The sequence below is a fragment of the Symphalangus syndactylus genome, chromosome 4 (genome assembly GCF_028878055.3).
Source record: "Symphalangus syndactylus isolate Jambi chromosome 4, NHGRI_mSymSyn1-v2.1_pri, whole genome shotgun sequence".
Taxonomy (NCBI): Eukaryota; Metazoa; Chordata; class Mammalia; order Primates; family Hylobatidae; genus Symphalangus; species Symphalangus syndactylus.
The window spans coordinates 42,864,264-42,887,189 of NC_072426.2; the positions used below are offsets into that span (position 1 = coordinate 42,864,264).

General features: G+C 42.8%; 2 protein-coding genes across 8 annotated transcripts in view; one reads left to right on the plus strand and one right to left on the minus strand.

Annotated features, from left to right (window-relative positions):
* The window catches only part of SLC25A16 (solute carrier family 25 member 16), a 58,913-nt gene that overhangs the window by 11,546 nt on the left and 24,441 nt on the right, over positions 1 to 22,926 (minus strand). For 6 of the 7 annotated variants that reach the window (XM_055274502.2, XM_055274500.2, XM_055274501.2 and 3 more), the window contains 5 exons: positions 20,970 to 21,033; positions 10,191 to 10,312; positions 9,874 to 9,940; positions 4,917 to 5,079; positions 3,589 to 3,657 (listed from right to left, as the gene is read on the minus strand). In XM_055274502.2, coding sequence (XP_055130477.1) covers positions 3,589 to 3,657; positions 4,917 to 5,079; positions 9,874 to 9,940; positions 10,191 to 10,312; positions 20,970 to 21,033 — 485 coding nt within the window. The remainder of the gene's footprint in view (positions 1 to 3,588; positions 3,658 to 4,916; positions 5,080 to 9,873; positions 9,941 to 10,190; positions 10,313 to 20,969; positions 21,034 to 22,926) is intronic. The other variant, XM_063637194.1, reaches the window with a different exon arrangement.
* On the plus strand, positions 16,400 to 17,040 carry LOC129480571 (large ribosomal subunit protein uL24-like). The gene is given in 2 exon segments (XM_055274508.2): positions 16,400 to 16,713; positions 16,716 to 17,040. Coding segments are annotated over 2 exon segments (438 nt in total). The 5' UTR covers positions 16,400 to 16,560; the 3' UTR covers positions 17,001 to 17,040.

Here is a 22,926-nt window from a genome sequence, read left to right on the forward strand (position 1 = left end):
CAAGTCATTCCAAACAAGTACAAGCATTATGCATCAAATTTCAGGACTCATTAGTACAACATATTTTGTTTGTACTATGTCTATGACATTTACTGGACAACATTATTTCATACTTATATTTGAAATACTAATGCAATCCTTTTAAAGGATATATGTTCAGTTGCCCTTTAAGCCTTTATTATAGCTCAAGTTGTACAGCATCAACAGCAGGTGGTTATAGAACTAAAGCTTGAAGGACTATCTTTCAGATTTCAGCAATGAAGACTTTCCTGTTTCAGAGTTGTTCCTTTCCTTTCAAACCAATAATTTGGGCTTGGCCTTTCCCTTTCAGTAGGCAATCTGGACTGAAATCTTTTCAAAAATCTTTTTTTTTTTTTTTTTAAAGAGACAGGTTCTCACTTTGTTGCCTAGGCTGGAGTGCAGTGGCAATCATAGCTCACAACAGCCTCCAACTCCTGGGCACAAGCAATCCTCTCACCTCAGCCTCTTGAGTAGCTGAGACTACAGGCACACACCACCATACCTCACTAAATTTTTTGTTTGTTTTTTTTTTTTGAGACGGAGTCTCTCTCTGTCGCCGAGGCTGGAGTGCAGTGGCGCGATCTCGGCTCACTGCAAGCTCCGCCTCCCGGGTTCACGCCATTCTCCTGCCTCAGCCTCTCCGAGTAGCTGGGACTACAGGTGCCCGCCACCACGCCCAGCTAATTTTTTTATATTTTTAGTAGAGACGGGGTTTCACCGTGGTCTCGATCTTCTGACCTCGTGATCCGCCCACCTCGGCCTCCCAAAGTGCTGGGATTACAAGCGTGAGCCACCGCGCCTGGCCGTTTGTTTTTAGTTAAAAAAAATTTTTTTAGAGACAAAGTCTTACAATGTTTTCCAAGCTGATCCCAAACTCTTGGCCTCAAGTGAACCTCCCACCTCAGCCTCTCAAGTAGCTGGATACAACAAGCACAAGGCAATGCTCCCAGCCCAAAAAATCTTTTGGGTGAACACGGCAATCCAAATTCACGAACAAATGTTCTGCTCTTCCCCTGAGACACCAATCAAATGGAATGGTTCTAAATTACTATAAAGAAAACTCTGGAGCTGTGCTATACAATCACAGCAGCCACTAGCCACATATGGCTATTAAGCACTTGAAATCTGGCAGTCCAAATCAAGATGTGCTGTGAGTGTAAAATACACCCTGGATTTCAAACAGTTAGTATAAAAAAAAAAGAAACAAAATAATGAAATGTTGAGGTGATAACAGTTTAGGTTAAACAAAAAATATTTTTAACAATTATATATTTTTTTTCTTCTTTTTCTGTTCTTTTTTTTTGAGATGCAGTCTCGCTGCCAGGCTGGAGTGCAGTGGCATGATCTCGGCTCCTGCAACCTCCATCTCCTGGGCTCGAGTGATTCTTGTGTCTCAGCTTCTCGAGTAGCTGGGACTACAGGTGCACACCACCACATCCAGCTAATTTTTTTGTATCTTTAGTAGAGACGGGGTTTCACCATGTTGACACCATGATGGTCTCAATCTCCTGACCTTGTGATCCTCCCGCCTCAGCCTCCCAAAGTGCTGGGATTACAGGTGTGAACCACTGCGCCCGGCCCTTTTTCTTTTTTAGACAGAATCTCGCTGTGTCGCCCAGGCTGGAGTGCAGTGCCATGATTTTGGCTAACTGCAACCTCCGCCTCCCAGATTCAAGCAATTCCCTGCCTCAGCCTCCTGAGTAGCTGGTATGACAGGCACCTGCCACCACGCCCAGCTAATTTTTTTTTGTATTTTTAGTAGAGACGGGTTTCACCATTTTGGCCAGGCTGGTCTTGAACTCCTGACCTCATGATCCACCCACCTCTGCCTCCCAAAGTGCTGGGATTACAGGTGTGAGCCACTGCGCCAGACCTCTTTTGTTTTTTTTTTTGAGACAGAGTGTCACTCTGTCACCTAGGCTAGAGTACAGTGGCGCCATCTCAGTTCTTTGCCTCCTGGGTTCAAGCAATTATCGTGCCTTAGCCTCCTGAGCAATATTTCTTTTTTTTTTTTGAGACGGAGTCTCACTCTATCGCCCAGGCTGGAGTGCAGTGGCACGATCTCGGCTCACTGCAAGCTCCACCTCCTGGGTTCACACCATTCTCCTGCCTCAGCCTCCCGAGTAGCTGGGACTACAGGTGCCTGCCACCACACCCGGCTAATTTTTTGTATTTTTACTAGAGACAGGATTTCACCGTGTTAGCCAGGATGGTCTAGATCTCCTGACCTCGTGATCCGCTCACCTCGGCCTCCCAAAGTGCTGGGATTACAGGCGTGAGCCATCACGTCCGGCCAATATTTCTTTTTATACTTTTTAAAAATTTGGCTACAAAAAATTTTAAATTAAACATGTAGCTCACATTATATTACTTTTTTAAAAAACTGGCTGGGCGTGGAGGCTCACACCTGTAATCCCAGCACTTTGGGAGACCAAGGTGGGCGGATCACCTGAGGTCAGGAGTACTAGACCAGCCTTGCCAACATGGTGAAACCCTGTCTCTCCTAAAAATAACAAAAATTAGCCAGGCGTGGTGGCAGGTACTTGTAATCCCAGGTACTCGGGAGGCTGAGGCAGGAGAATAGCTTGAACCCGGAAGGCGGAAGTTGCAGTGAGCTGAGATCGTGCCATTGTACTCCAGCCTGGGGGATAAGAGCGAGACTTTGTCTGAAAAAAAAAAAAAAAGCTCTAAAATAATATTTTTTTTATATAGAGACAAGGTCTCACTGTGTTGCCTGGGCTGGTCTTGGACGCCTGAGCTCAAGTGATCTTCCCACCTTGGCCTCCCAAATTGCTCAGATTACAGGCATGAGCTACCACGACTAGCCTAAATTTAATATTTTCTTTGTTTTTTTTTGTTTGTTTTTTTTTTTTTTTGTTTTATTGAGATGGAGTCTCGCTCTGTCGCCAAATTGGCTGACTGCAACCTCCAACTCCCTAGTAGATGGGATTACAGGTGCCCAACACCACATCTGGCTAATTTTTGTATTTTTAGTACAGACGGGGTTTCATCATGTTGGCCAGGCTGGTCTCAAACTCCTGACCTCAGGTGATATGCCCTCCTCGGCTTCCCAAAGTGCTAGGATTACAAGCACGAGCTATCATGTCTGGCCCTAAATTAAATTTTTAACAGGAGGATTAGAACCTGATTATAGACCAGGCAGGCAGGCAGATCACTTGAGGTCAGGAGTTCAAGACCAGCCTGGCCAACGTGGTGAAACCTTGTTTCTACTAAAAATACAAAAATTAGCCAGTCATGGTGGTGGGTGCCTGTAATCCCAGCTGCTTGGAAGACTGAGGCAAAAGAATCATTTGAACCCGGGAGGCGGAGGTTACAGTTAGCCAAGACCACGCCACTGCACTCCAGCCCGGGTGACAGAGTAAGACTGCATCTCAAAAAAAAAAAAAGAACCTGATTGCCTGATTGTAATCTTATAACGTTACCAAAATAAACTTTGGGAGATAAAATGTAAGATACAGACTATTAGTCAAACTAGAGTCCTATCTCCTTACTGAGTTTAATGTTACATTTCCTAAAGAAAATGAACAATGACATATATGAACTTACAGGCACTTTTCAAATTCTGGCAGAACAGTTCCTAATTGCATTCGCCGACGAGTCACATCAAATGGGTAGCTAAAAGAAGAAAAAAGACATAAAGAATTAAAAATTTTTGGTTTTCTACTCAACAACTATTGAATACAAAGCCCTATAAACTCAAAGAAATAATGTGTTACTGCTCTTATTGTTCTGTCTAACCTAGGAGTCGGGACATAGGCATATGAATAAAATCAATTAACAAAACAGAGATCTTTGCTTATGTGATCCCTCTGATTAGGGGATTCTTTTCTCCCATCACCGTAATATCAAGTTCTGTTCATTCCTAAAGGCTAAATTGAATGTCAATTCCTGAAAAAACAAACTGGTTGCTTTTCATTGTTGAACACTAATATACAGTTTCTCAACACTGGCACTACTGACATTTTCGGTTGGATCATCCTTTGTTGTGGGGAACTATCCTGTGCACTAGAGATGTTTAAGCACATCCCTGACCTCTTCCCACTAGATGCCAGTAGCACTCTGCCAGCTGTGACAACGAAAAATGTCTCCAGACATTAACAAATGTCCACTGGTGGTAAAATCACCCCCAGTTGAGAATTGCTCTAATGTTATGCAGCAAGTCCCCTTGAATACAGTAGACCAATACAAAATTTTCCATAAGGGCTAAAACTAATAATACAGATAATTGCCTGAAATTAAATATACAATATACAAATGCAATCTCTTTTTTTTTTTTTTGAGACGGAGTCTCACTCTGTCGCCCAGGCTGGAGTGCAGTGACGCATTCTTGGCTCACTGCAACCTCCACCTCCCAGGTTCCAGCAATTCTCTGCCTCGACCTCCAGAGTAGCTGGGATTACAGGTGGCTGCCACCACACCCAGCTAATTTTTGTGTTTTTAGTAAAGACGGGTTTTCACCATGTTGGCCAGATGGTCTTGATCTCTTGACCTTGTGATCCACCCACCTCAGCCTCCCAAACTGCTGGGATTACAGACGTGAGCCACCGCGCCCGCCCTCTTTCTTTTTTTCTTAGGGGCAAGGTCTCACTATGTCTCCCAGACTGGCCTCAAACTCCTGGGCTCAAGCAATCCTCCTGCCACAGTCTCCCAAGTAGCTGGGACAACAGGCAGCGCTACTGCATCCAAACATGTAATTATTTATAATATGCTTAAAGTGCACACACATCTGAAAAAATGTATTAAATTGATACTTATATTTTGCAAGGGATCCTCTTTTTGAATAATCTATTAGAAAAAATAAATGATTAACCAATGCTGAAAATCAGGACTGGGTAACTATAATTTGATTAAATTAAGTTGGTGAAGAAACTTACGATATTGTCTGCGCTATTGCTCCAGCAACACCACCACAAAGTAAGTTTACGTGAGTTTTCAAAACTAAGACATTAGGATTGTCTGATGAAGGTCTGCCAAGAAGGGTAGGAGCATGGGAAAGCCCAACACTCTTCAAGGTACCAAAAGTAAAAAATGAAACACCTGAAAAACAAAAAATAAATTCACCATGATGCTTAACATAGGGGAGCTGTGAAAAAGACACCATTCTTTTTTTTTTTTTTGAGATGGAGTTTTGCTCTGTCGCCCAGGCTGGAGTGCAGTGGTGCCATCTCGGCTCACTGCAAGCTCCGCCTCCCGGGTTCACGCCATTCTCCTGCCTCAGCCTCTCCAAGTAGCTGGGACTACAGGCGCCCGCCACGGCGCCCGCCACCACGCCCGTCTAATTTTTTTTTGTATTTTTAGTAGAGAGGGGTTTCACCATGGTCTCGATCTCCTGACCTCGTGATCCGCCCACCTCAGCCTCCCAAAGTGCTGGGATTACAGGCTTGAGCCACCGCGCCCGGCACCATTCTTAAATAATAAACACATTTCCTAATTTCTGGTGTTTGGCTTAATTTAAAATAGAAAGATTTGTGTATATAAATAACCTAAAGATGACAAAATTTCCACCAATAAAAAATTATAGCTTTGGTTTTCATGCACCACTGCAGTTTACTGCACTTAAGGAGGCTATAGTGAATATAATGCCACTTTATATGTGAAAAAAATAAAGTTTCCTAAGGTTTCACATGAGAAAAATTAAATTCATGATTATTAATTACAAGGAAATGTGACAACTTAACATTTAAAATAACAATGATGGCCAGGCGTGGTGGCTCACACCTGTAATCCTAACACTTTGGGAGGCTGAGGTGGGCGGATTACCTGAGGTCAGGAGTTCAAGACCAGCCTGACCAACATAGAGAAACCTGTCTCTACTAAAAATACAAAATTAGTCGGGTGTGGTGGCGCATGCCTGTAATCCCAGCTACTCAGGAGGCTGAAGCAGGAGAATCATTTGAACCCAGGAGGCAGAGTTTGCGGTGAGCTGAGATCATGCCATTGCACTCCAGCCTGGGCAACAAGAGCGAAACTCCGTCTCAAACACAAAACAAAACGAAACAAAAAAACAGTTATGGTGATAATGTAAGATACAGGCAAAAATTAAGAAGTGAAAAAGCAGTTTTATTTTAACTAAGTGTCTAAGTTTGTCTTCAAGGAAGAATTGTGACCATGAGAGAAGCGTTTATGTTAATTCACAAAACATGTAGAATCTAATAAAAATAGTATGCAGGTAGTGCTTGTTAAATATTACATGATTTTACTAGAACCATTAAGGTTGTTTATTAATAAAATTAAGAATGAAATTCAGGCAGGGAAAAAAGTAAATAAATATGAAATTCAAGCATTCCTCCCAACTAAGCATTACTCAAGATATTGTGATGTTTATTGAATTGGCCAGGCGCGGTGGCTCATGCCTGTAATCCCAGCACTTTGGGAGGCTGAGGCAGGCGGATCACAAGGTCAGGAGTCTGAGACCATCCTGGCCAACGTGGTGAAACCCTGTCTTTACAAAAAATACAAATATTAGCTGGGTGTGGTGGCATGCGCCTGTAGTCTCAGCTACTCAGGAGGCTGAGGCAAGAGAATTGCTTGAACCTGGGAGGCGGAGGATGCAGTGAGCTGAGATTGTAACACTGCACTCCAGCCTGGCAACAGAGTGAGACTCTGTCTTAAAAAAAAAAAATTCATAAAAGATTTCTCTTACCAATATAAAAACTCATTATGAAACTGCCCTAGCCCATGTGGTAGCTCACACCTGTAATCCTAACACTTATTGAGGCTAAGGTGGGAGGACTGCTCAAGCTCAAGAGTTTGAGACCAGCCTGGGTAATATAGTGAGAACTCATCACTATAAAAAATGTTTTAAAGGAGGTAGATGCAGTGTTACGTGTCTGTAGTCCCAGTTACTCAGACGGCTGACATGGGGGAGGTCAAGGCTGCAGTGAGCCGTGATTGCACCACTGCACTCAGCTATGATTGCACCACTGCACTCCAGCCTGGGCAACACAGCGAGACTCTACGTCAAAGAAAAAACAAACAAAAAAAAACCTCTGCACTAATATTATTATTTTAAGATGACTGGGAAAAGAAGAGACTTTTTTTTTTTTTTTTGAAACAGAGTTTTACTCTTGTCACCCAGGCTGGAGTGCAATGGTACGATCTTGGCTCACTGCAGCCTCCGCCTCTTGGGTTCAAGCGATTCTCTTGCCTCAGCCTCCTGAGTAGCTGGGATTACAGCCGTGCGCCACCAAACCTGGCTAATTTTTGTATTTTTAGTAGAGACGGCGTTTCATCATGTTGGTCAGGTTGGTCTCGAACTCCTGACCTCATGATCCACTCCCCCTCGGCCTCCCAAACTGCTGGGATTACAGGCGTGAGCCACTGCACCCGGCCAGGAAAAGACTATTTATAAAATGGTGCCAAGTCAAAAGTGAAGGGGAAAAAAAAAAAACTTCCTTAACAAAGAAAACAAATACTTCCAGACAGATTAGTGGCATATATATAAAATGGTAAACATTAAAAATCATTCTCAGAAGAAAATATTTTTTGACACAATAAAGACTATCCATAAAAGAATAGACTGATGCATTCGACTACCTTAAAATTTGAATTTCTGAACCACTAGAACAGCTAAAAAAAAATTCAACTGGGACAGGGTCTTACTCTGTCATTCAGGCTGGAGTATAGTGGCACGATCACAGCTCGCTGAAGCCTCAACCTCCTGGGCTCAGGCAATCCTCTTAACTCAGGTTCTCAAGTAGCTGGGACCACCAAGCCTGGCTAATTTTAGAAAATTATTTGTAGAGACAGATTCTCCCCATGTTGCCAAGGCTGGTCTCAAATTCCTAGGCTCAAGTAATCCTCCTGCCTCAGCCTCCCAAAGTGCTAGGATTATAGGTGTGAGCCACCATGCCTGGCCACACCACATTTTAGTTTGCTATTAGTGCACTGTTTTTTGGTTGTTGCTTTTTTTTTCTTTTTTGAGACAGAGTTTTGCTCTTGTGGCCCAGACTGGAGTGCGATGGCGCAATCTTGGCTCACTGCAACCTCTGCCTCCTGGGTTCAAGCAATTCTCCTGCCTCAGCCTCCCAAGCAGCTGGGATTACAGGCATGCATGACCATGCCCAGCTAATTTTGTATTTTTAGTAGAGACGGTGTTTCTCCATGTTGGTCAGGCTGGTCTCGAACTCCTGACCTCAGCTGATCCGCCTGCCTTGGCCTCACAAAGTGCTGGAATTATAGGCATGAGCCACCACGCCAGCCCTTGTTGCTTTTTTGTTTGTTTGACTTTTAGAGACAAGGTCTCACTCTTGTCACCTAGGAGGGTGTCCATTCTTTTGGATGAAGCTCCTACACTAGGCCCTAACAGACCAGACTAAAAATCAAAACAGAGTCACCATGCTTAAGTTCCACACTACCAAACTAAAACCAGTTGTTACCTGACCTGAGAAATCAGGAGAAAGAAGTGACAGCCGCTTTCTCTAACAGGCCAGTTTCAATCTTGAATAAGCTTGATAGTAAACTTCTCTTTGCTTGCTTGCTTGCTTGATTGATTGATTGATTGACTGATTGATTTAGAAATGGAGTCTCACTCTTTCACCCAGGCTGGAGTGCAGTGGCGGGATCTCGGCTCACCACAACCTCCGCCTCCTGGGTTCAAATGATTCTCCTGCCACAACCTCCCGAGTAGCTGGGATTACAGGCACACGCCACCAAGCCAGCTAATTTTTGTATTTTTAGTAGAGATGGGGTTTCATCATGTTGGCCAGGCCAGTCTTAAACTCGTGAACTCAGGTGATCCACCCACCTTGGCCTCCAAAAGTGCTGGGATTACAGGCTTGAGCCACCACACCCGGCTCCTTTTGCTTTAATACTTACACAAAAAAGGTAGCCTAATATAACCTGAAGTTAACTAGTAATTTTTCTATTTTATTCTTCCTGTCCCCAACTTACAAGGATAGTAACTGTGAACTGAGCAACCTGCTTGTTCATTGTTTCTGCTTTCTTCAACCCTTCCTCTATATAAAATCAACTCCTTCGGGTGTAGCCATTCCAACACTTACTCTATTTTTATGAAATGAAGTATTGCCCAATTCTAGAATTGCAAAATAAAGCCAACTGAGATGTTTAAACTAAACTGGCTGCAATTTTGTCTTGTAACACAACTGTATGTAAATCCACAATTACCTCAAAATAAAAAGTTTAGTTTAAAAAAAAACAGGACTGCCAGGCACAGTGGCTCACGCCTGTAATCCCAGCGCTTTGGGAGGCCAAGTCGGGTAGATCACCTGAGGTCGGGAGTTTGAGACCAGCCTGACCATGGGCAGGAGAATCGCTTGAACCCAGCAGGTGGAGGTTGTAGTGAGCCGAGATCACGCCATTGCACTCCAGCTTGGGCAACAAGAGCGAAACTCCATCTCAAAAAAAAAAAAAAAAAAAAAACAACAACAACAACAAAAAAAAAACAGGACTGTAAACAAGGTAATAAATGGAGACTAGAGAATTACAGGTATCCTTATTTTTCTTCTTTCTACTTTTCTATATTTTCAAAATTTGCCATAAGTCTTCATTATTTATAATGAGACAAAAACCACTTTTCACTCCTATTTTTAATTAACATGCTCATAAAAACTAAATGTTTAACATCATCTAACGTGTTTGTTAACAAGACTACAGCTGGCTCAGATATTAAGAAAAAGATGTAAAGTACTTTTCCACTTATTATACATGAATAGTCATCTTTATATCCAAATTATTATGTGACCATGCATAAATCATTTCTTATTAAAAGTACTTAACAGATAGCATCTTTTTGTATTACCATTTCAGAAAAAAAAAAAGGTAACAAATTTTAAACACGCAAATTAGGATTCTGGCAAATTTGAAACATACCTGCATATGGAGCCATTCCTAAAATAGTAGGCATCAGACCTCTGTAAAATCCACAGAAACCACCTTCCTTTTGAGTGAAGGAAAATTGCAAGTGAAATTACATTGTGCTCATTATCATTAACATCAAAGAACAAAATCACATTTATAACAGAAAAATTATTCTGGGATCCACCCTGAAACACAAAGATGTGTTTTCATAATTATTGTTATTAACATCAATAATTATAAGTAAAAGAATAATTATTTATATGACATTCAAAATATTTTGCTAAGTATAAAAGGGCATGTTATAGATGAGGAAGGTAAATATGAAATACCTTTGCATAAATTGTTTTGAATGCATGAATAATTCCTGTATAGGTGTGTTCCCCTTTCACCTGGAATGCTAGGCGGACCCTAACCATGTCAAGAGGGTAAGTACAGATAACTGCTGTCATACCTGAAAAGAAAGTAGAAATTTAAAGGTAAAAAAAATTTTGATATATATATATATTCCCCTATCATTAGTATTATTCTCAATATTATGGCAATGGTGAAAACCCAATAAAATCAAAGGTAATATTACTGACAGAATTATACCATATCATTAGATAGAAAACAACCTAGTAAGTGAAGGGTCAGTTTGTAAAAAATGTTTTCAAGTTCTTCTCACTGTGAAGTTATACTGTTAGCACCAAAATGGCACAGTGTACAGTGTAAGGGAATCATGAGATTTTTTTAAAAAACATTATTCTACTATTTATGTATTCCCAGTTACACAGTAGGTCCTCCTGATCCACGGTTTCCACATCCATGGATTGAAGCAATCATGGATGGAAAATTTAGTGAGGTCTACAATGGTTGCATCTGTACTGAACATGTACAGATTTTTTGGTCACTATTTCCTAAACCATATAGTATAACAAGTATTTACATAGCATTTACATTATTTTAGGTATTATAAGTCATCTACACCCAGCCCAACTCCATCTATTTCTTAATTCCTTTTCCCATGTTCCAAGTTTTCTGGTTACTGGCTGAAGGTGGTTTAATAGGCCAGGCATGGTGGCTCACGTCTGTAATCCCAGCACTTTGGGAGGCCGAGGTGGGTGGATTATGAGGTCAAGAGATCGAGACCATCCTGGCCAACATGGTGAAACCCCGTCTCTATTAAAAATACAAAAATTAGCTGGGTGTGGCGGCACATGCCTGTAGTCCCAGCTAGTCGGGAGGCTGATGAAGGAGAATCACTTGAACCCAGGAGGTGGAGGTTGCAGTGAGCCAAGATCACGCCACTGCAGTCCAGCCTGGCAACAGAGTGAGAGTCCAGGAAAGGAAAGGAAAGGAGGGGAGGAGAGAGAGAGACAGAAAGAGAGAGAGAGAGAGAGAAAGACAGGAAGGAAGGAAGGAAGGAAGGAAGGAAGGAAGGAAGGAAGGAAGGAAGGAAGGAAGGGTTTAATAGAAAATCACTGTGGGAGCTAGGCATGCTCACGCCTATAGTCCCAACACTTTGGGAGGCTGAGGTGGACAGATCACCTGAGGTCAGGAGTTCAAGACCAGCCTGGCCAACATGGTGAAACCCCATCTCCACTAAAAATACAAAAATTAGCTGGGCGTGGTGGCACGCGCCTGTAGTCCCAGCTACTTGGGAGGCTGAGGCAAGAGAATCACTTGAACCCAGGAGATGGAAGTTGCAGTGAGCCGAGATCGTGCCACTGCACTCCAGCCTGGGCGACAAGAGTAAAACTGCATCTAAAAAAAAAAAAAAAAAAATGTGAAAAGAAAAGAAAATCACTGTGGGAGTTACTGTAGTGGTTAAATAATGAACTGGTAGGAAACAAGAGTACCCAGAAATTTGTAAAGGTAAAGGAGGTGTGTGGGTACCATGGCTCACTCCTTTTAATCCCAGCACTTTGGGAGGCTGAGGTGAACAGATCGCTTGAGCCCAAAAGTTCGAGAACAGCCTAGGCAACATAGCAAAACTTAGTATTTATTTAAAAAATAGGCCGGGTAAGGTGACTCACATCTGTAATCCCAGCACTTTGGGAGACCGAGGTAGGCAGATCACTTGAGGTCAGAAGTTCCAGACCAGCCTGGCCAATATGGTGAAACCCCATCTCTACTAAAAATACAAAAATTAACCAGGTGTGATGGTGGGCACCTGTAATCTCAGCTACTCTACTCAGGAGGCTGAGGCAGGAGAATCCTTGAACCTGGAAGGCAGAAGTTGCGGTGAGCCAAGATCACACCACTGCACTCCAGTCTGGGAGACAGAGCCAGACTCTGTCTCAAAAAATAATAATAATGAACTATTAACTTTTGACTTATAATCAAAATTGACCAAAATGGTCAAAGTTAAAAGAGTATATACTCTAGGGCTGTACACAGTGGCTCACGCCTGTAATCCCAGCACTTTGAGAGGCCAAGGTGGGTGGATCACTTGAGACCAGGAGTTGGAGATCATTCTGGGCAACACAGTGAAACCCTGTCTCTACTAAAAACACAAAAATTAGCCAGGCGTGATGGTGGGTACCTGTAATCCCAGCTACTCAGAAGGCTGAAGCAGGGAATCCTTGAACCCGGGAGGCAGAGATTGCAGTGAGCCGAGATCATGCCACTGCATTCCAGCCTGGGCAACAGAGTGAGACTATGTCTCAAAAAAAAAGAGAAAAGAGTATAAACTCTAGAGTGCACCTCTTTGCTTCAAATTAGACTCTACTACTTTTTTTTTTTTTTTTTTTTTGAGACGGAGTCTCGCTCTGTCGCCCAGGCTGGAGTGCAGAGGCTGGAGTGCAGTGGCGCGATCTCGGCTCACTGCAAGCTCCGCCTCCCGGGTTCACGCCATTCTCCTGCCTCAGCCTCTCCAAGTAGCTGGGACTACAGGCGCCCGCCACCACGCCCGGCTAATTTTTTGTATTTTTAGTAGAGACGGGGTTTCACCGTGGTCTCGATCTCCTGACCTCGTGATCCGCCCGCCTCGGCCTCCCAAAGTGCTGGGATTACAAGCGTGAGCCACCGCGCCCGGCCCATTAGACTCTACTACTAACTAGATATATGACCCTGATCAACTTACTTAACCTGGGTTTCAATCCTGTTATCTGTCAAATGAGTATCATAATAAGTGGGTACCCAAATCAGAGTTTTGTAAAGATTAGGTGAGCTAACATACGTAAATGCTTAAAATAATTCCTGGTACATAGTAAAGGTTAGATATAAGTGTTAGCTATTATTCTCATGTATTGTATTGAAACTATGTACTTTTTAACCCTTTCCTTTGAGAATCAATTTATTTATCTCCTCTTCTTGCATCCCCTTGCCACCCCATCTGTCTCCTGCACATCAAAGCTCACAAATTTGAATTAAAAGGGAAGCACAATCAGAGAATTACTGAAGAGGATTATGTAACAACGTGGGAATTCAGCTTGCCTGCTGCTAGTGATCAGACTGACATCCACAACAATCATTCAGAGGGTGACTGAGGTTTTCAATTCATGAAGCTACTGTCTCCCATTGGGCCTCTTTTCTCCATTCACACACTCCTTACTATTCTATCTAACACTTATTTTAGGAAGGCCAAAAAAGCCCTCGATGTACAAATAAGGCAAATCAGAAACTGCTTACCTTCAATAGTGGTGGTAACTGCTTTCTTCTTCCCTCAGTTTACAACTACAATCCAATACAAATAGTAGAATATGTTTACCTACCGGGAAGCAATGAGCCTCAATCAAGCTGAGACTTGCTTTCAATTTTTATGAATGTGCAAACTCCTCTCTTTCCCTCCCTTAAGTCAAGAAACTAAGGACATAAAGATGAATCTAAACAAAATCAGACTTTTTTCTCTAAATTCTCATCATCTTACTGTCTCTATAGTCTAGAATCCCAGGAGTTATGGGAAACCTGAGAACATATTTTAACCAGCAATTACATTAGAGATCATATTTAGAAAGTATGGGAATTATGAATTTTATTGCATTCCAGAAATAAACACAAAAGATTTTTTTTCTTCTTTTTGTTGAGATGGGGTCTCGCTCTGTCACCCAGGCTGGAATGTAGTGGTGTGATCACTGCACACTGCAGCCTCAAACTCCTGGGCTCAAATGTTCCTCCTACCTCAGCCTCCCAAGTTGCTGGGATCACAGGTGTGCATCACCCCACCCAGCTACAAAGGATTTCTTAAAAAAGGAACTAACATTACAAGGAGAGAGTAAAGGGAAAGAAGAAATTAAGATCAGAAATTGCATAATACAGGGTTGAAGTATATGGACATTTACAGACCCTCATCAATTCATCCTCTCCCAAAACTTCTCAATGAATACGGAAGTGGATTTGTTCTCAAAGATGGCTTCTCACCACCCTCCATTCCCATCTGAGGCTGACATAGTGGGAGCAGCATCCAGAGTCCATGTACATATTCAAAGAGATTAAAGTTTGACAAAAATACATAGATTCTAAATATATACTTTAGACAAAAGAAGGGCTCCAAGCATCATAGATACAAAAGCTAAGCCACAAAGCTAAGCAAATTGGTCTGGTGTAGGAGTCCAAGGGAGTCCAGTTCTACAACAGTTTGTCCTTCGGAAACACGTTATTACTTCGAGGTTGACTAAATATCAGTTATGAACAACCAAAATACACCTGTCTATAGTTGTGTGCAATCTCTGATGAGTGTGACAACTAAAATTATGTTCTTAGAGTAGGTTCTAGGGAGAAAAAATTCAGTTATGACACTCATGAGCCACAATAGAAACCATTATAACACAAAAGAATAAATAACTGTATGTCTTTTTCTTCTTACTTCTAACATTTTTTTTTTTTTAATTTTTTTTTCCAAGACGGATTCTTATTCTGTTACCCAAGCTGGAATGCAATGATGTGATCTCGGCTCATTGCAACCTCCGCCTCCCGGGTTCAAGCAATTCTCCTGCCTCAGCCTCCCAAGTAGTTGGGATTACAGGCATGTGTCAAGACACCTGCTTAATTTTTGTATTTTTAGTAGAGACGGGGTTTCTCCATGTTGGCCGGGCTGGTCTTGAACTCCTGACCTCGTGATCCACCCTGCCTTGACCTCCCAAAGTGCTAGGATTACCTACTGTGCCCTGCCTTTATTTTTATTTTTGAGGAAATGAGGTCTCATTGTGTTGCCCAGGCTAGTCTTGAATTCCTGGGCTCAAGCAATCCTCCCTCCTTAGCCTCCCAAAGAACTGGGTTTATAGAGTATATGCCTTTTGTACAGGATTCTCACATAGAAATCACAGATCTCTGATACCTGTACAACATAAGTCAAAAAGCCAAAGGACTTAAGAGTAGAGGTCTAAGCATCATGCCACTCCCGCACTCCCACAAACCAGGACTCAAATTCTATTAATCAGAACTTACCTACATTCCAATTTTCAAAAATTCAGGAGTTGGACTACCAGCTCAGAAAAGCAATTTTTCCAAACATGTAGGAAGCTTGTTGCTTTTAAATTCTGGATCAGAGCTCAAGGGAGATATTTTTTTATTTTTACTTTTTCTTTTCTTTTCTTTTTTTTTTTTTTTGAGACAGAGTCTCATTCTGTCACTGTGCCCGGCCCTAGAATTCTCTTTTAAATATAAAAGTATTTGGAAGGCCAGGCGCAGTGGCACGTGTCTGTAGTCCTAGCTACTTGGGAGGTTGAGATGGGAGGATTGCTTCAGGCCAGGAGTTCAAGACCAGTCTGAGCAAAATAACCTCTCTTTTTTCTGTCTCTACAAAAAAACAGGCATGATGGCATGTGCCTGCTACCCAGGAGGCTGAGCGGGGAGGACTGCTTGAGCCCAGGAGTTAGAGGCTGCAGTGAACTATCATCTCAGCACTGCACTCCAGCCTGGGCAACAGAGCAAAACCCTGTCTCTGAAAAAAAAGAAAACAAAAAGTTATTTGGGAAAGGTGCCTCCAAGCCTCTTTGAGATTCTCAAAGTACAGTCAGCACGTGGTTCTAATAATCATTGGAGTATACCGTACGGTCATTCGGATTGCAGATGTCCAGCCTCTACTGTGACTGGCTACTGCCTTTGCCATAGTGTTTGTTAAATATTTTGAATATCACCATTATTTACAACTAAAATATTCCCTACATTACAAACGAAACAAAAAGGAGAATAAAGAATTCAGGTTGCTGACTTAAAAGCATCCAAAAAGTCATTGGCATGGAAGGATTAATAACATTCCCTTGTGTTCATGGAGGACTTCAGATCTTTCAGACTGTTTTTACAGCAATTCTTTACGCTGACCCTCAGAACAACCGAGATAGAGGAAAAAGAATGGGAAAAAGGACGGTTGAGGGAGAGAGAGAGAGAAACCACAAGCTCCACTTTAACAAACATAGAGGCAAGTTACAGAGGTTTTGGGTGATCTGCCCATGGTCAAAGGGAAGGTGAGTAATGGAGGCCAGGCAGGATCCTAGCAAGTGTTCTGTCCACTCAACCACCAAGCTTTGGACTGGAACATCAAGTAGGAGCAGACCAAAGAGCGCAACAAGCGGAACTCAGCTCATCACTTCCAGGTTCTAACACTTTCCTTCTTTTTTTTCTACTCTTTATCTTGTCACATTCAGTTCCATGGAAACTGGCAGAGCCAGATGGATTTCAGACAACTAAAACATACGTGGGGAAAGAAGCAGACCTTCCTTAAAAATACAAACCCTTCTTTTCCCTTTTGCGGCCATCACCAAAGCAGGAGCGGCCAAAATGAAGTTCAATCCTTTTGTGACTTCCAACCGAGGCAAGAAACGCAAAAGGCATTTCAATGCAACTTCCAACATTAGCAGGAAGATTATGTCTTCCCCTCTTTCCAAAGAGCTGAGAGAGAAGTACAATGTGGTATCCATGCCCATCCGAAAGGTTTTGATGAAGGTCAGGTTGTATGAGGACACTACAAAGGTCAGCAAATTGGCAAAGTAGTCCAGGCTTACAGGAAGAAATATGTCATCTACATTGAATGGGTGCAGTGGGAAAAGGCTAATGGCACAACTATCCATGTAGACATTCACCACAGCAAGGTGGTTCTCACTAGGCTAAAACTGGTCAAAGACGGCAAAAAGATTCCTGAACAGAAAGCCAAATCTCGCCAAGTAGGAAAGGAAAAGGGCAAATACAGGGAAGAAACAATTGAGAAGAGGCAGGAATAGAGTAATCTTATATACAAGCTTTGATAAAAACTTGAAATAAAAAAAAGAAAATACAAACCTTGATCCCAATCTATAGGTTTCCTTTTGCTGGCCAACTGAGATTGATTATGTATTGGATTGTAGTTGTAGGACGAGGGACAGGGAAAAAGTTTTTAAAAAGCTTTAAAATAAGCTACATTAAAATGATCATAAAAAACACCACTTTTTACTTTGGCAAATACAAAATTTCCGAAGTTACATTTAGAAACCTTATCAAAAGTAGAGGAGCAAAGATGCCAGACATAAATTAATCATAAGATCCATTTCAAGTGTTTCAATCACAGGAGAAAAATATAAATTGTAATTACTTAAACATAGTTATACAAAGTCTAGCTCTGTTGCCAAGGCTGGAGTGCAGTGGCGCGATCTGGGCTCACTTGCAACCACCACTTCCCAGGTTCAAGCGATTCTCCTGCCTCAGCCTCCCAAGTAGCTGGGATTACAGGCGCCGACCACCATGCCCGGCCAATTTTTGTATTTTTACTACAGACAGGGTTTCACCATGTTGGCTAGGCTGGTCTCAAACTCCTGACCTCAGGTGATCTACTCGCCTTGGCCTCCCAAAGTGCTGGGATTACAGGCAAGAGCTACTGTGCCTGGCCCTGAATTAAATTTTTAACAGGAGGATTAGAACCTGATTATAGGACAGGCACCATGGCTCACGCCTGTAGCACTTTGGGAGGCTAAGGCAGGTGGATCACCTGAGGTCAGAAGTTCAAGACCAGGCCGGGCACGGAGGCTCACGCCTGTAATCCTAGCACTTTGGGAGGCCGAGGCAGGCAGATCACCTGAGGTCGGAGCTCAAGACCAGCCTGGCCAACATATTGAAACTCCGTCTCTACTAAAAATCCAAAAATTAGCCAGGCATGTGGCACATGCCCGTAATCCCAGCTACTCAGGAGGCTGAGGCAGAAGAATCTCATGAACCCAGGAAGCGGAGATTGCAGTGAGCGAGATTCCACCACTGCACTCCAGCCTGGGCGACAGAGGGAGACTCCGTCTCAAAAAAAGAAGAAAAAAGGATAATTACAGGATGCATGCGGTGACTCACGCCTGTAATCCCAGCACTTTGGAGGGCTGAGGTGGGCGAATCACCTGAGATCAGGAGTTTGAGACCAACCTGGCCAACATGGTGAAACCCCGCCTCTACTAAAAATACAAAAATTAGCCAGGCATGTGGCACACGCCTGTAATCCCAGCTACTCCGCAAGCTGAGGCTGGAGAATCACTTGAACCCAGGAGGCAGGGGTTGCAGTGAGCCGAGATTGTGCCACTGCACTCCAGCCTGGGCAACAGAGAGGGACTCCATCTCAAAAAAAAAAAAAAAAAAAAAAAAGGGATATACAAAATAACACATTGAAAAATTTGGAAACTTTCTAACATTGCTCTTCTGTAAAATGAAAATAAATCATAGAGCTTTCCTCATAATATTGTCCTGTGGACTCCATGTCGAGTGTCCAAATATTACAGGTCAGGAGTTCTGTCAGCCAGGCTGAGTGCAAACTCATCCCACCACTCAGCCTGGGTGACAGAACGAGAGCCTATCTTAAAAAAAAAAAAAAAAGGACAGTGAGAAAAAGGAGAGAAAGAGGAGAAGAGGAGAGACAGAACGAGAGCCTATCTTAAAAAAAAAAAGGACAGTGAGAAAAAGGAGAGAAAGAGAAGAGGAAAGGAGAGAATGAGGGGAAGGGAGGAGAGGGGAGGAGAGGGGAGGGGAGGGGAGGGGAGGGGAGGGGAGGGGAGAGGAGGGAAGGGAAGGGAAAGGAAGGGAAAGGAAGGAATGTTGGGAGAATTTGACTCAAAATTTGAATGTTCAAATGGGTGCAGTAGTGTGTGCCTCTCTAGTCCCAGCACTTTCAGAGGCTGAAGCAGGAAGATCACTTGAATCCAGGAGTTTAAGCCATCCTGGGCAACAGAGCAAGACTCCATCTCTAAAATAACTTTTTCTGGCAAAAAAGTTGCTTGAGCGAATAATGTTGGCACAACAGACAAGTAATACGGAAAACTTATTCCATCCATCCCTCACTCCCTCTATAAAAGTAAACATAAGATCAACATGCCAAAACAAATAGTTTTAGTAGAAAAACATGACTAGGGCTGGGCACGGTGGCTCACGCCTGTAATCCTACATTTTGGGAGGCTGAGGAGGGTGGATACCTGAAATCAGGAGTTCGAGACCAGCCTGGCCAATGTGGCAAAACCCCATCTCTACTAAAAATACAAAAATCAGCCGGGCGTGGTGTTGCGAGCCTGTAATCCCAGCTACTGGAGGGCTGAGGCAGGAGGATCGCTTGAACCTGGGAGGCAGAGGTTGCAGTGAGCTGAGATCGTGCCACTGCACTCCAGCCTGGGCAACAGAACAAGACTCCGTCTCAAAAAAAAAAAAAGAAAAAGTAAAACACGACTAAATGTCTTTACCTTAGAATGGGGAGGGAATTTCTACACACAACACAAAATTTAGAAGTACCAGAGGAGGCCGGGCGCGGTGGCTCACGCTTGTAATCCCAGCACTTTGGGAGGCCGAGGTGGGCGGATCACGAGGTCAGGAGATCGAGACCACGGTGAAACCCCGTCTCTACTAAAAATACAAAAAAAAAATTAGCCGGGCGTGGTGGCGGGCGCCTGTAGTCCCAGCTACTCGGAGAGGCTGAGGCAGGAGAATGGCGTGAATCTGGGAGGCGGAGCTTGCAGTGAGCCGAGATTGCGCCACTGCACTCCAGCCTGGGCAACAGAGCAAGACTCCATCTCAAAAAAAAAAAAAAAAAAAAAAAAAAGAAGTACCAGAGGAAAAAAACTAACATGTTTGGCCATGTAAACTTCTGTATAGGGAAAAAAATCTTAGATGATTTTTTTTTTTAAATCATAGAACCAAAGGTCAAATCTAAAACTGGGAAATAAAATATTAACAATATCTGAAAGAAAAACAACTAATGTCCTAACTCCCAAACTCAGAAAAATGAATATTTAAAAAACAGAAATAGGCCAGGTGAGAATTTGAGGAGTTTGAGACCAGCCTGGGCAACATGACAAATGCCCATTTCTACAGAAAATATAAAAATTAGCTGGGTATGGTGGCATGTGCCTACAGTCCCAGCTACTTTTGGGAGGCTGAGATAGGAGGATTGCTTGAGCCTGGGAAGTGAAGGCTGCAGTGAGTTGTGATCATGCCACTGCACTCCAGACTGGGAGACAGACCCAGACCCTGTCTCAAAAAGGGAGAGGAGAGGAGGGGAGAGGAGGGGAGCGGAGGGGAGCGGAGGGGAGGGGAGGGGAAAGGAGGGGGAGGGGAGGGGAGGGGAAAGGGAGAGAAGGAAAGGAAAGAAGAAGGAAAGAAATTGCTAATTATGGCTGTCTCTAGAGAATGCAACTATTTTTACTGTATAGGAGTAGTTATTACTTTAGTCATTATAATTCATTACAATATTTTTAAAGAAAAAAGAAATTTTGAAAAGTAATGGCTGGTCCAAGTGAAGTGCAGTGATGTTTAAAACTCATTGATCACAATCAGTTACTTTTGTTTTTTTCTCCACTCACACTGCATTACATGACTAGCCTTCAAAAAAATTTTTTTTAATTTTTAAACATTTCCAAAAGTAGAATTGTCAAAGAGAATGCAAGCTTTTCACATAGTTATAAGTTGAGACTACTCCTTATCCTCTACTGTAAAATGACTCTTTTTCAGTTGGCGTACTGATAATTTCATATATATAACTGAATATAGAAAAACAACAAATGTGTGCTACTAAATCAATGTCACACTTTTTATTTTAATGCATACCTTTTTTTGAGGATGCACCCAGGAAAAAATACAAGTCACAGGACACCTGCAACCTGTGCTTTCCCCAATGCCACTCATATAATCTAAACCAAATTAAGTATTTTAATAGAAAATTAATCTGTCAGAAATAAAATACACCTAACTCCTCTTACCTGCCATGGATCCAGCCATTAATCTGTGCACATGACCCGAAATTCCCAGCTTCGTAGTAATTAACTGGAAAACAAGAACACTGAATTAAATGAGATATTTTTTAAATGCTGCCCATTTCACTGTTTAATAATGAACATTTATTTCAAGAGTTACAGGACTAATAAAAAGAAAATTAATAAATGTGAACGAAATGAGCACAATTAAATACAGCTTGGCAGTGTTATATCACAGCAGAAGGGGATATTTCCTCTGTAGTCTCTGCTTTAATTTTTTGCATTTCTGCAGAAGCAAGCTAGCTTAGAATTGCTAAGTATATGATACTGTGTATTAAGGAACACAAGCCTTTAACAAGTGACTGGGGGTAGTAGGAATAAACTGCTACCTTTTTTTTTTTTTTTTTTTTTTTGAGACAGAATCTCGCTCTGTGTCCCAGGCTGGATTGCAGTGGCGCGATCTCGGCTCACTGCAACCTAGATTCAAGCGATTCTCCTGCCTCAGCCTCCCAAGTAGCTGGGACTACAGCCGCACGCCATTATGCCCGGCTAATTTTTTTATTTTTTAGTAGAGACGGGGTTTCACCATATTGGTCAGGCTGGTCTTGAACTCCTGACTTCAGGTGATCCACCCACCTCGGCCTCTCAAAGTGCTGGGATTATAGGCGTAAGCCACCACACCCAGCCTAATTTCTTATTTTATTTTTTAAATGCTCTATAGACAATGAAGTCCTGATACACAAATAGCATCAATTCTCTCTGGCTGACTAGCTTAGAATGTTGTTCCGATCTCTGCTGCTTGTTTTTGTTTTTGTTTTTGTTTTTTTTGAGATGGAGTCTCACTCTGTTACCCAGGCTGGAGTGCAATGGCATGATCTTGGCTCACTGCAACCTCCCTATTCTTGGCTCACTGCAACCTCCCTATCCCGGGTTCAAGCGATAATCCTGCCTCAGCGCATGCGCCACCACATCCAGCTAATTTTGTATTTTTGGTAGAGAAGGGGTCTCTCCATGTTGGTCAGGCTGGTCTCAAACTTCTGACCTCAGCTGATCCTCCCGCCTCGGCCTCCCAAAGTGCTGTGATTACAAGCATGAGCCACTGCGCCCAGCCAGTTTCACTATTTTATTTAATAAGAAAATCCAAAGTCACAGCGTTCCTCTCCTACAATTGAGTAACGAAAAGCACACTAAAGGCTGGGGCCCATGGATGGCTTGGGCCCAGGAGTTCGAGACTAGCATGGGCAACACAGTGAGACCCCATCTCTACAAAATATTTTTTTAAAAATTAGCCAGGCCGCTTCTCCACCACTGAAAAAGAAAGAAACAACAAATTAGCCGGGGGTGGTGGCACATGCCTCTAGTGCCAGTTACTCAGGAGGCTGAAGTGGGAGAATTGCTTGAGCCCATGAGGTTAAGGCTACAGTAAGCCAGGACCACGTCACTGTACTCCAGCCTAGGTGACAGAGAAACTATCTCAAAAAAGAAAGAAAAGAGGGAGGGAAGGAGGGAAGGGAAACACATTAAAAATATATTAATATTTTATGGATTTATTATTATCTTCTTTAAAGATACTCTAGCTTTCATTCATTAGGAGTGAACATAAAGAATTTACCTGGCCGGGTGCAGTGGCTATGTCTGTAAAACCAAGACTTTGGGAGGCCAAGCTGGGAAGATCACCTGACATCAGGAGTTCCAGACCAGCCTGACCAACATGGTGAAACCCCGCCTCTATTAAAAATACAAAATTAGCCAGGCATCCTGGTGCATGCCTGTAAGAATCTGGGAGGCAGAGATTGCAGTGAGCTGAGATCATGTCATTGCACTCCAGCCTAGGGAACAAAAGTGAAACTCCATCTCAAAAATTAAATAAATAAAGGCCAGGCACAGTGCTCAAGCCTGTAATCCCAGCATTTTAGGAGACCGAGGCGGGTGGATCACATGGTCAGGAGTTCAGGACCAGCCT